This window comes from Oryctolagus cuniculus, chromosome 17 (assembly GCF_051225735.1).
Source record: "Oryctolagus cuniculus isolate XC-2025 breed Fujian yellow rabbit chromosome 17, ASM5122573v1, whole genome shotgun sequence".
Classification (NCBI taxonomy): Eukaryota; Metazoa; Chordata; class Mammalia; order Lagomorpha; family Leporidae; genus Oryctolagus; species Oryctolagus cuniculus.
The window spans coordinates 42,177,018-42,190,242 of record NC_142883.1 but is presented as its reverse complement, the minus strand read 5'-3'; the positions used below and the strand labels follow the sequence as shown (position 1 = coordinate 42,190,242).

General features: G+C 47.0%; 1 protein-coding gene across 1 annotated transcript in view; it reads right to left on the bottom strand.

Annotated features, from left to right (window-relative positions):
* The window catches only part of UTP6 (UTP6 small subunit processome component), a 40,426-nt gene extending 27,909 nt beyond the window's left edge, over positions 1-12,517 (bottom strand). Inside the window, exons 1-6 of the mRNA XM_051825453.3 lie at positions 12,295-12,517; positions 9,059-9,143; positions 3,879-3,920; positions 3,566-3,658; positions 1,943-1,990; positions 465-528 (exon numbers count right to left, since the gene is read on the bottom strand). Of these exons, the coding sequence (XP_051681413.2) occupies positions 465-528; positions 1,943-1,990; positions 3,566-3,658; positions 3,879-3,920; positions 9,059-9,143; positions 12,295-12,386 (424 nt within the window). The 5' untranslated portion in view covers positions 12,387-12,517. The remainder of the gene's footprint in view (positions 1-464; positions 529-1,942; positions 1,991-3,565; positions 3,659-3,878; positions 3,921-9,058; positions 9,144-12,294) is intronic.
* Positions 12,518-13,225: the final 708 nt, after the last annotated feature.

Below are 13,225 nucleotides of genomic sequence, written 5' to 3'. Positions count from 1 at the left end.
GGCCTGGAAAAGCAGTAAAGGATGGCCCAAGTCCTTGGGTCCCTGCATCCACATGGGAGATCCGGAAGAAGCTCCTGACTCCTGGCTTCAGATCGGTGCAGCTCTGGCCATTGCGGCCAACTAGAGTGAACCATCAGATGGAAGACCTCGCTCTGTCTCTGCTTCTCCTCTCTCTGTATAACTCTGACTTTCAAATAAATAAATAAATCTTTAAAAAATAAAAATTAAAAAAAAAAAAAGAAATAATAGTCCTTCTTGATCACAGATACAACACCTGGCATCGTAACTAGTACAGGTTGGCAAAGATGAAGAGGCAGCTGTTCACAAACAAAAACTGCTCGAGGCCAACTGCCTAAGTTCAAGTCCCCAAATAATTTCTCTTAGGTGCATCAAGCAAAGACATTTCAAAATGACTTGAGTCTAAATAAAACAGAGAAAAAGAGCTATCAAAGATTTCACCATACCTGGCTTGTTTGAATGAATGGCCAACATGGCAGAGAACACCTTGCTCAGTTGCTCTTTGGCAGCCTGTAAAAGAGGAAGGAAAATGTCTACTTCCTGCACAGAGCAGTCACTGATGTTTCTCTCTAAGTAGTATGTGCTACACCCTCGCACCTTTAAAACCCAACAGGACAAGAGATGCTATTGCTAGGGACATAGGAACAGATGTAGACACACAAATATTTTCTTCTACCTAAACCACAAAACAAACATTTAGATTCTAAGACTCTAAAATAAAGAAATTAATGTCACTGAATATGTATAAAACTGAGTTTTTTCCAATTATTTACAAACTATGTTTGTAGTCATTCAGACATACAAATGTTATACTGAAGTTCAGCCTTCTTGGGTGTTTTTTTCCTAAGATGTATTTATGCATTTGTAAGTCAGAGTTAGAGAGGAGAGAGAAAAAGAGAGGTCTTCCATATGCTGTTGTTCACTCCCAAAATGACCTCAATGATCAGGATGGAGCCAGGAGCCTCTTTGGGGTCTCCCACAGAGGTAGCAGGGGACCAAGCATTTAGGTCATCTGCTGCTGCTTTTCCAGGCTATTAGTAGAGAGCTGGATAGGAAGTACAGCAGGTGCCAGTGCTGTGGTATAACAGGTAAAGCTGTCATCTGCAGGACCAGCATCCCACGTGGGCAACAGTTGAATCCTGGCTACTCCACTTCCAATGCAGCTCCCTGCTAATGTGCCTGGGAAAACAGCAGAGGGTGGCCCAGGTGCCTGGGCCCTGTACCCACATGGGAGACCAAGAAGAAGCTCCTGGCTTCAGCCTGGCCCAGCCCTGGCTGTTGCAGCCATTTGGGGAGTGAATCAGCAGATGGAATCGCTCTCTCTCTCTCTCTCTAACTCTGCCTTTCAAATAAATCAATAATTAATTAAAAAAAAAAAAAAAAAAGGCAATGGAACAGCCAGGACTCTAACCAGTACCCACATGGGATTCTAGTGTTGTAAGCAGTGGCTTTACCCACTATGCCACAATGCTGGCCTCCCTTCTTGGTTTCTTCTCCACTCTTTTTTTTTTTTTTTTTCTTTAAAGAAGTTGGACACCTTCCAACTGAAGGTCCAATCCCCAAATACCTGCCACAATCAGGGCTGGGCCAGGCCTAAGCCGAGAGCTGGGGATTCAATTCAGGTCTGCCTCATGATTGGCAGGTACCCAAGTAGTTAAGCCATCACCTACTGCCTCCCAGGGTGTGCATCAGCAGGAAGCCAGAATCAAAAGCAGAGACAAGATTTGAACCTAGGCACTATACGATATGGAATACAGGTGCCCCAAGCGGCATCTTAACTGTGCTGCCAAACACCTACTCTTGAGTTCTTGTTCCATTCATCAATCCTACAGCTCTGGAGTGAACAAGGAGTTGAGTAATGAAGCCCAAGCTCAAACGGCAGACCAGCAGGAAGAGGGGGATGGGGAAGACACGCTTTACTCACCCATTTTTTACAGAAAACGACATAGGACAGCCAAAGCTGGACATCATCCTGCAAGAAAGTAATGTGGTTAGCTGCTTGAATTTGATGCGTGCATACAAGGCACCTCTGATTGATTAATTCTGTTATGGACAGGCAGATTTCAAAGACCCAATGTGCTATCACACCCCTAGGCCTCTTAGGCTTTTCCTTATCAAGGCCTTGGACCTCACAACCATGACAACTCAAAGTCTGCCCAACTTCCACTCATGTTCCAAGATAAATGTGTCATCTATCCAATATGCTTGATACGGTTCTTAAATGGTCTCCAGCAGGTGAAGCAACCCAAAAATTGTCATTCCCAGGAATACACAGTATTTCCTATTTAACATGTCCAGTTCCAAAGCCAAACCTGAAGAAAATCAAATTACTGAGATACTGCCCTATCTAACTTTTCATTTTCCATCTCCAAGTCTTCTGTGTTTGTGACTTAGAGATAGATCAAAACAGTTCCAAAATAATTTTGGATCCCTAATAATTAAATATGTTATTTTCAGCACTACTTTTATAGAGTAACTATGAGGGAATGAAACTAACTCTCTTAACGGTTTGTTAAATGGCTCAAAAAATGTTTCTTTTTTTTAAACTTTTTTAAAAAGATTTATTTATTCATTTGAAAGTCAGAGTTACACAGAGAGAGAAGGAGAGGCAGAGAGATAGAGGTCTTCTATCCACTGGTTCACTCCCCAGTTGGCCGCAGTGGCCAGAGCTATGCCAATTCAATGCCAGGAGCCAAGAGCCAGGAGCTTCTTCCAGGTCTCCCATGCAGGTGCAGGGTCCAAGCATTTGGGCCATCTACTGCTTTCCCAAGACATAACAGAGAGCTGGATCGGAAGTGGAGCAGCCAGGACTTGAACCAGCGCCCATATGGGATGCCAGCACTGCAGGCAGCGGCTTTACCTGCTAAGCCACAGCACCAGCCCCTCAAAAAATGTTTTGAGCAATGATACTATCATTTAACTACGCAGGCACCCAAGATAACAGAGAACAATGCATCTTAGGGCGTATTGGATAAAGCGCTCCCATATGGGCAGCAGTTCAAGTCCCAGTTGCTCCACTTCCAACCCAGCTCTCTGCTGTGGCCTGGAAAAGCAGTGAAAGATGGCCTAAGCCCTTGGGCCCCTGCATCCACGTGGGAGACCCAGAAGAAGCTCCTGGCTCCTGGCTTCGGATCAGCACAGCGCCAGCCATTGCGTCCAAGTGGGGAGTTAATAATCCTCTGCCTGCGGCGCCGGCACACCAGGTTCTAGTCCCGGTTGGGGCGCCAGATTCTGTGCCGGTTGCCCCTCTTCCAGGCCAGCTCTCTGCTGTGGCCCAGGAGTGCAGTGGAGGATGGCCCAAGTGCTTGGGCCCTGCACCCCATGGGAGACCAGGAGAAGCACCTGGCTCCTGGCTTCGGATCAGCGCGGTGCACTGGCCATAGGGGCCATTTGGAGGGTGAACCAAAGGAAGGGAAGACCTTTCTCTCTGTCTCTCTCTCTCTCTCACTGTCTAACTCTGCCTGTCAAAAGAAACAAAAAGCTACATTTAACATGTATAATACAGATCCTCACATCTCATAGAGTAAAGGATGCTCTGATCACTTACTTTCCACTTCGCTGAAGCGCGTCGGAAGACTCCTTGTACCCGGTGTACAATAGAATTCTCTATTTCATCCCTCTTAAATGAGTATTTAATGCGCTAATAGGGGACATCAAAAAGTCTTAGGTTATCCAAAGCAGCATTCTTACCTGATCATTTAACAGTACAGATAAAGAAAGCAAGTAACTATAACTACCCATTATGAACATTGTACCACACAGTTTATCCACAATAATTGCCTCCCAAGCAAAAGTTCAAGTTACATGCCACAATGCTTACTGTGTACTTTTTCCCAACATCTAGAAAATCATCTACTTACTGTTCTTCTTCTCTGGATGAGCTCCAATAGATTTATTTCATACTATTGAAGAGAAACATAAAAAGGAGAAAATTTATAGAATTTCATACAGAAAACAAATTTAGTTTAAAAAATTTTTTGAAGATTTATTTATTTTAAAGGCAATCACAAAGAGAAAGAGAGAGACAGAGTTATTTCCCTTCTGCTGGTCCATTGCCAAATGGCCACAATGGCTGGAGCTAGGCCAGGACTAAACAAGGATCCTGGAACTCCATCCAGGTTTCCCACAAGGGTCCAGGGGCCCAAGTACTTGGGCCATCCTCTGCTGCTTTCCCAGGCACATTAGCAGGGAGCTGAAATGAAGTGGAGCAGCCAGGACTTGAACTAGTGCCCATATGGTGCCCATATTGCAGGCGGCATCACAACACTTGCCCCCAATTTTTTCTTAAAAGATTTTATTTTATTTCAAAGTTAGAGACAGTTAGAATTAGAGAGTGACAGACAGAGAGACAGAGCGAGAGGTCCATCTGCTGGTTCACCCTTCAAATGGCCACAATGGCCAGGACTGGCCGAAGCCGAAGTCAGGAGCTTGACCCAGGTCTTCCACATGGGTGGCAGGGGACCAAGCGCTTGGGCAGTCTTTTGGTGCTTGCCCAAGAGCATTAACAGAGAGCTGCATCGGAAATGGAGCAGTCAGGACTTGAACTGGCACCTATATGGGATGCTGATGCTGCAGGTGGAGGCTTAGCCGAATTTGCTGTAACGCTGGTCCCAGATTTAGTTAAAATTATCAAGTAAAGGGGCCAGCACTGTGGCTTAGCCACATAGGAGCTGGTATGAGTCCCAGCTGCTCCACCTCAGATCAGCTCCCTGCTAATGTGCCTGGGAAAGGAGCAGATGATGGCCCAAGTACTTGGGCCCCTGCACCCACGTGGGAGACCCAAAAGAAACTCCTGGCTCCTGACTCAGGCCTGGCCTGGCCCTAACTATTATGGCCGCTTGCAGAGTAAACCAGTGGATGGAAGATCTCTCTTCTATCTGTAATTCTGCCTTTCAAATAAACAAATAAAATCTTTAAAAAATAAAATAACTTTAGATATATCTTTGTTGACACACTTCATTCACTCTCATTCATTTCAACTGCTTCGTAATTCATTTATAAATGTGTAGTTTACTGAAGCAGGCATTGTGGCACAGTGGGTTAAGGCATCCCTTGGGACCTACACATCCCATATGAGAATACCTGGGATGAAGTCTCAACTGCACTTGCTATGCAGCTTCTTGCTAATGTACACTGTGGGAGGCAACTGGGGTCCCGGCCATGCACATCGGAGACTCAGTTGAAACCCTGGCTCCTGGCCTCAGCCTCGCCCAGCTCCAGCTGTTGCAGGCACTTGGGGACTGAATCAATGGATAAAAGATATCTATGTCATTCTGACTTTCATGAGTAAAACTAAATTCTAAAAAAAAAATTGATCCATAGTTTCTACCCAGTCATACTGGAATCAGTGTTGCGGGTTAGAGATTTGTTTAAAAAGAAAGAATACACAATTTGCCTAGCTTTCCTCTCCCTCTCTATCTCTCTCTAACTGTGCCCTTCAAATAAATAAAACAAATCTTTAAAAAAATTTTTTTTTCTGGGGCTGGCACCAAGGCTCACTTGGTTAATCCTCCGCCTGCAGTGCCAGCATCCCATATGGGCGCCGGTGTCTAGTCCTGGTTGCTCCTCTTCCAGTCCAGCTCTCTGCTGTGGCCTGGGAAGGCAGTGGAGGATGGCCCAGGTGCTTGGGCATGGGAGACCAGGGGGAGGCACCTGGCTCCTAGCTTCGGCTCGGCACAGCACCATCCATGGTGGCCATTTGGGGGATGAACCAAAGGAAGGAAGACCTTTCTCTCTGTCTCTCTCACTGTCTATAACTCTGTCAAATAAATTAAAAAAAATTTTTTTTTCCCATTCCCTATTAGGCTGCATCAGTGTCATGTGTATGGCAGACAGATAGTATCTAAAGGTGAATGAGTTAATGAAATTGCCGGGTCATAGGATACATGTATTTTCAACTTTATGGGATTTTACCAAATTGTTCTCCAAAGTGGTGGAACCCATTATGAACTGATGTCAGTCTTTAAAATGTTCACTAATACTGGGTAGATGTTTGGCCTGATGGTAAGACACCAGATAGGATGGATGCATCCTCTCCTGATTCCAGCTTCTTGCTAATGCACACTCCTGAGCAGATACAGGTAATGGTTCAAATAGTTGGGTCAGTACTACCTACATAAGAGTACTGGATGGAGTTCCTAGTCCCAGGCTCCCGCCCAGCCCAGCCCAGCCCCAGCAGTGGCAGGCATTTGGGGAATGAATCAGCAGATGGAAAATCTTTGTCTCTCATTCTCTGTCACTCTGCCTTTCAAATAAATAAAATGCCACTTGTCCCTCAGAGCAAGTTTATATAGCTGTGTGCAGGCAGGCAGAATGTATATGTAAGTGTGGGTGTGCTTTTTTTCATCTACTTCGTTCTTTCAGTCATACTAAAATAAATCAACATAATCCACATATAGCTCATCAAATATTTAAAGAGTGAAATCATTTACCACTTCTTAAGTCTCCTCCAGTTAAAATGCCTAGAGTCCCCTCAGGGCTTCCTCTCACATAAAGGTTTACATTGCAGTGGCCTTCATCCTTCTTAAAATGTGGCTTTGGGACAGGTGTGGTACTACAGGTTAAGCCACCGCTTCTGCTGCCCACATCCTGTATTAGAGCTACTTCACTTCAGACCCAGCTACCTGCTAGTGCATCTGGGAATGCAGTGGATGATGACTTCAGTGCTTGGGCCCCTGCCACACATGGAGTTCTGGATTCCTGGCTTTGGCTTGGCCCAGTCCTGGCTGTTGCAGGCATGTGTGGAGTGAACCAGCAGATGGCAGATCTCTCTCTCTCTTTCTCTCTCTCACTCACTCACTCTGCCTTTCAAGTAGATGAAAATAAACTTTAAACTTTTTTAAATAAGTAGGGGCTGGTGTTGTGGCATAGCAGTTTAAGCTGTCTCCTGAAACATCAGCACCTATATGGGCACCAGTTTGAATCCCAGCTGCTCCACTTCTGACCCAATTCCCTGCTAATGAGCCAGGGAAAGCAACGGAAGATGGCCCACATGGGAGAACTGGATGAAGCTCCTGGCTCTTTGGCTTCAGCCTGGCCTAGCCTTGGCCATTGTAACTAACTGAGGAGTGAAACAGTGGGTAGAATCAATCTCTCTCTAACTGTGGCTTTCAAATAAATAAAGCTTTAAAAATTTTTTTCTAAAAAAATAACAATGAAGTAAAGCAGGTTTTTTTTAAATGTTTATTTATTTACTTGAATAGACAGTTACAGAGAGGCAGAGGCAGAGAGAGGTGTCTCCGCTGGTTCACTCCCCAGATGGCCGCAACAGCCAGAGCTCCGCCGATCTGAAGCCAGGAGCCAGGAGCCTCCTCCGGGTCTCCCACGTGGGTGCAGGGGCCCAAGGACTTGGGCCATCTTCTACTGCTTTCCCAGGCCATAACGGAGAACTGGATTGGAAATGGAGCAGCCAGGACTCGAATCTGCCCCTATATGGGATGCTGATACTGCAGATGGCGGCTTTCCTGCTACACCACAGTGGCAGCCCCGTAATGAAGTCTTAAACCTAACACAATGCCCTAAATGTGGACTGACAAGTGCAAAACATGTTTTCTCAAGTCAACATTTTATAAGTGCCTACTATTTCCAATGTCCTCTGCAATTTATCACTCTACTTTGGTTGATATAGTTAAAGTGTATTTTTAACATGATCTGTTGTTGGCTTACTTTGATTAGAAATCTATAATGAGGCTTAAGACCTCTCCCAAAAACAATATTCTTCGTCAGTCTCATGGAGAGTTCATTACTTTTCTTAATCTAAGCTCAAAACTTTGTCTTACGGTGCCAGCGCCGTGGCTCACTAGGCTAATCCTCCGCCTAGCGGCGCCAGCACACCAGGTTCTAGTCCCGGTTGGGGCGCCGGATTCTGTCCCGGTTGCCCCTCTTCCAGGCCAGCTCTCTGCTGTGGCCAGGGAGTGCAGTGGAGGATGGCCCAGGTGCTTGGGCCCTGCACCCCATGGGAGACCAGGAAAAGCACCTGGCTCCTGGCTCCTGGCTCCTGCCATCGGATCAGCACGGTGCGCCAGCCGCAGCGCGCGGGCCGCGGCAGCCATTGGAGGGTGAACCAACGGCAAAGGAAGACCTTTCTCTCTGTCTCTCTCTCTCTCACTGTCCACTCTGCCTGTCAAAAAAAAAAAAAAAAAAAAAAAAAAGAAAGAAAAAACTTTGTCTTACAAATATCTCATCTTGTTATTGGCTCTTTTTGAATCCTGGTCTGTCACCCAACACATTACCTATTCTCTCCCACCTGAAAACTGATCCAACTTACACATTTATCTTCAAACTTTCCATCCATTTACAAAATACAAGAATCAGGGCCAGCACTGTGGCACAGCAGGTTAAACTGCTGTCTACAACCCTGGCATCCCATATGCACACTGTTTCGAGTCCCGGCTATTCCACTTCTGATCCAGCTCCCTGCTAGTGGCCTGCGAAAGCAGTAGAAGATGGCCCAAGTGCTTGGGCCCCTGCACCCACATGAGAGACCTGGAAGAAGTTCCTTGCTCCTGGCTTCAGCCTGGGCCAGCTCCGGCAATTGCAGCCTCTTGGAAAGTGAACCACTGGTTGGAAGATCTTTCTCCCCTCCCCTCTACCATCTCTTCCTTTCTCTCTGTAATTCTGACTTATAAATTAAGTAAATCCTCAAAATGCAAGTTGACAGATTTACAGACACACAAATATTAACTTTCCAAACCATCTGCTATCATCAAATTAAAACACCTTTATCTTGCTCCTTAAGTGGCAAAATTCTTGATAACATTCTGATACATACTGTATCTCTAGCAGTCTCTGACCTACTAACCCCATAAGAATATAAAGGGAGTGGGGAGAACAAGACAGAGACAAAAATGTAGTTTGTCAAGGTCTAAAGCCTTAATGGGCAAGACAATTCCCAATGACCCTTTAGTCTGGTTCAAAACTGTCTCATCAATAATTCTGAAATTCTGTAGAAAGCTGATACTAAGCTCACCATTCTACAACTGATTTCAAATTTAAAAGCATAAAATTTTTAAAGTAAAAAGCAATGAAATTATTCACTTACTTGAACATAATTGATAAAGTCCTCCTTGAAAAGGGTTCTTCGCTGTATTTTATATTCCAGATCAGAAGCCTTCTTAATGATAGCCCTGAGGAGAAAGTCATTTAAACTCTTAACACTTGGAGAGCTTAAAAAGCTCTCTCCCAAATACGATTATCAGGGCTGTGCTACGGCATAGCGGGTGAAGCCACCACCTACAACAACAGCATCTGCTATGGCCATCAGTGCAAGCTCTGGCTGCTTCACTCCTGATCCCTCTCCCTGCTAACGCACCTGGGAAAGCAGGCCAAGTGCTTGGGCCTCTGCCACCCATGTGGGAGACCTAGATGAAGCTCCTGGCTTCGGCTTGGCCTAGACCCTGGCCTTTGTGGCCATGTGGAAAATGAACAGGAGGACAGATCTCTCTCTCCCACCTTCTCTCCAACTCTGCCTTTCAAATAGATTAATAAAATCTTTTTTAAAAATACAATTATGTTTTTTTACAGAAAGCTTTTATTTCATAAATATACATTTCATAAGTACAACTTTTGGATTATAGCGGTTCTTCCCCTCATACCCACCCTCCCACCCCAAACAGCCCACCTCCCACTCCCTCCCCCATACCATTCTTCATTCATTTTGAATCATCTTTATAAAACACAATTCTTTCACAAGCAGATATGCTTGCACATGATAACTTCTGTGAGTTCTTTTAAGATTTTTAATTAAAAAATTAAAACATTTTTAATAAAATTTTTAAGATTTTATTTATGGGGCCAGCACCATGGCATAGTGGGTAAAGCCACTGCCTGTGGTGCCAGCATCCCATATGGGCGCCGGTTCAAGTGCTGGCTGCTCTACTTCCGATTCAGCTCTCTGCCACGACCTGGGAAAGTGGTGGAGGATAGCCCAAGTGGTTGCACCCATGTGGGAGACCCAGAAGAGGCTCCTGGTTCCTGCCTTTGGATTAGTGCAGCTACAGCCATTGCAGCCATGTGGGGAGTGAACCAAAAGATGGAGGAACACTCTCACTATCTGCCTCTGTTTCTCTGTAACTGCCTTTCAAATAAATAAATCTTTAAAAAAAAAAAAAAAAAAAAAGATTTATTTGAGAGGCAGAGTCACAGAGAGGGAGAAACAGAGAGAAAGGTCTTCCATCTGCTGGTTCGCTCCCCAGACAGCCGAAAATAGAGCTGGACCAATCCGAAGCCAGGAACTTCCTCAGGGTCTCCCATGTAGGTGCAGGGGCCCAAGCACTTGAGCTATCTTCTATTGTTTTCCTACGCCATAAGCAGAGAGCCGGATTGGAAGAGGAGCATCCAAAACACAAACCAGTGCCCATATGGGATGCTGGCACTACAGGTGGAGGATCAGCCCACTACAACACAGCACTAGCCCCTTCTGTGAGGTTTTTTAAAAGATTTATATATTTATTTGAAAAGCAGAGTTAGACAACACAGAGAGACCTTCCAACTTCTGGTTCACTCCCCCAAATGGCCACAGACACTGGACCAGACCGAAGCCAGGAGCCAGTAACTCCATCCCAGTGTTCCACATGAGCGGCTGGTGTCCAAGCACCTGGTCCACCTTCTGTTGCCTTCCCAGGTGCATTAGCGGGGAGCTGGGATTCTAACTAGCACTCTGATATGGAATGCTGGCTCACAAGCAGCAGCTTAACCCCTGTGGCACCACCTTAGCCCCTACTTAAGGGCATCAGGATGTATTTTCAAACTTTCAGGATAACCATCTTAACTGCCAGGACCACTGAGATTCCTACCAGCAAGTAAATGTCAAATAGTTAACATATTTCTATATCACATTCATAAGGATTCATTTCCTTCCAAATTCATGTTACTTGAATTTTAATTATCAAGTCTCTTTGGAAAAATCTGAGATCTTAATTCATGAATTCTTAAAAATAAAAATCTACATCTGTCCTTACCTAAGAAAGCTTATTACTACAAAGGCTTTAGAGAAGAGTAACCTCTCTCTAGCCGGCGCCGCGGCTCACGAGGCTAATCCTCCGCCTTGCAGCGCCGGCACACCGGGTTCTAGTCCCGGTCGGGGCGCCGGATTCTGTCCCCGCTGCCCCTCTTCCAGGCCAGCTCTCTGCTGTGGCCAGGGAGTGCAGTGGAGGATGGCCCAAGTGCTTGGGCCCTGTACCCCATGGGAGACCAGGAGAAGCACCTGGCTCCTGGCTTCGGATCAGCAAGGTGCGCCGGCCGCGGCGGCCATTGGAGGGTGAACCAATGGCAAAGGAAGACCTTTCTCTCTGTCTCTCTCTCTCTCTCTGTCCACTCTGCCTGTCCAAAAAAAAAAAAAAAGAGTAACCTCTCTAAGCTAAGAGTTAACACACAATGTGTATACTGGAATTTAATGCAAGGTGAGGGTGTAGTGGCACAGGTTAACCTGCTGCTTGGGATGCCAGGGTCCCATAAGCAGCCCCGGAACCCCCACTTCCAGCTTCCTGCTAATGTGCACCATGGCAGACGGCACTTGATGGGTCAAGTGCTTAGGCCCCTGCCGTGCACATGGGAGAGCTGGAGGGAGTCTGGGGCTCCCGGCTTCAGCCTGGGCCAGCACGGGCTGTTGCACACATTTGGAGAGTGACCCAGCATATGGAAGATCTGTCTACTCTCCCTCTCTCTGTTGTTCTCTCAAGTAAATAAATCTTTTTAAAAAAGAAACTTAATGGAAAGAATCCAAGTCCATTATCTTCAGCGATGATAACATCTATGTTGCTCCTTAACCAATGTTTACTTTGAGGCTCCCACAGCCACACCGCACGTTCACAGTCATCACAGACCACAGTCCCAGAAGACATACTAAAAACTATTGAATGCAACTAACTGGCACGAACTGCCGACTGCCAACCACGCACCAGGAGCGGCGGCTAGGCGCCGGGGCAGCACGTGAAATGAATTAAGCGGTGCCCATCCGCAGCGCCTCTCCAGGCATCACCTCACCCTGCAATCGGAATGCTGAACTTGTCTCGCCGACCACGCACCACAGGTGCCCCGTCAGCTCTGGACGGGCACCCTCACAGCCCAACGCCGGGCTCCACCCAGGGCTGTCAGTACGCCTGGTGGATGCCAGGACGGACACCACCTTGCAGCAGATGCGACGCTAACGGTGGGCACCTGGCTTCTGCGCTTCAGCAAAACAAACGACTCGTGTCCCCAGCCCAGCCCCCGCCACACACGCGTCCCAACCGCCTCCCGGCCTGCCACCGCTCTTCCTCCTCCCGAGCCCGCTCTCACTTTATCTCCGCGTGACTGAACAGCCCAACGCGTTCCAGCTGCTCCAACTCGGGAATACGATCTTCTATGCGTTCCTGAATTATCTCCGCCATGGAGCCAGCACTTCACCACGCCGCAGGGACGCTCTACACCTCCAACGCGCCTGCAGCTGGGCTCCGGCTTCACGTCGCGAGAGCCGGCCTTGACGCCAGCACGTACGGACGTAGCGTGCTGCCCGCGTCCCGCCTCTTCCGCTTCCGCCCCTCCGCCGCCGGGGAGGCCGCCTCGGCTTCTGTGGCCGCTGTCACCTCCTTGTGGCTGACTGTGGGACTGCAGGAGGAACCCGGCTGGCCTGCGGGCGGGGCTGGAGGCGCGCGCCGCCGGGCGCAGAGCGGTTCCCTGACAGGGACGTTAAATGCATTTTCTGCGGGATTTTATTTTTGTCATGCCCCCGTACCACATCCTCACTTCCCAACACCAAAAGCAAACGCAAATAGGGAAGACATGCTGTCACTACAGCCTATCAGCATTTCCCGAAGTCGTGAAAAATCGTAGGGGCGCTAAGACTGAACTGGCTACACAGACTCACCCTTCCTCTGGATTTAGCAAACCGTTGTGACAACACTGGATGTTCACGTGCCAACTGGAATCTCTCATTGGGTGATTGATTTTAAAATGGAGAGAGCCGTTGTTGTTTAAATAATTCTCCTACCTATGTGGGCCAGGTCAAACACAAACACGGGGGAATTTTGGTACAGAAAAGTTTGAGACCCCTTAAACCATCGCCCAAGTGTCTCAGCCGTTCTGAGACGATCTTCAGGCCACCTAACTTGGAAGCAATGTTGCTGGTGCAGTTACTAAATCTATCCTAACTACCTGGCTCAGCTCTTTTTAACTTCTGGAAGATTATGTAAAGCCAAAGCAGGAGTTCTTGCTCGACCTGTTTATTTCG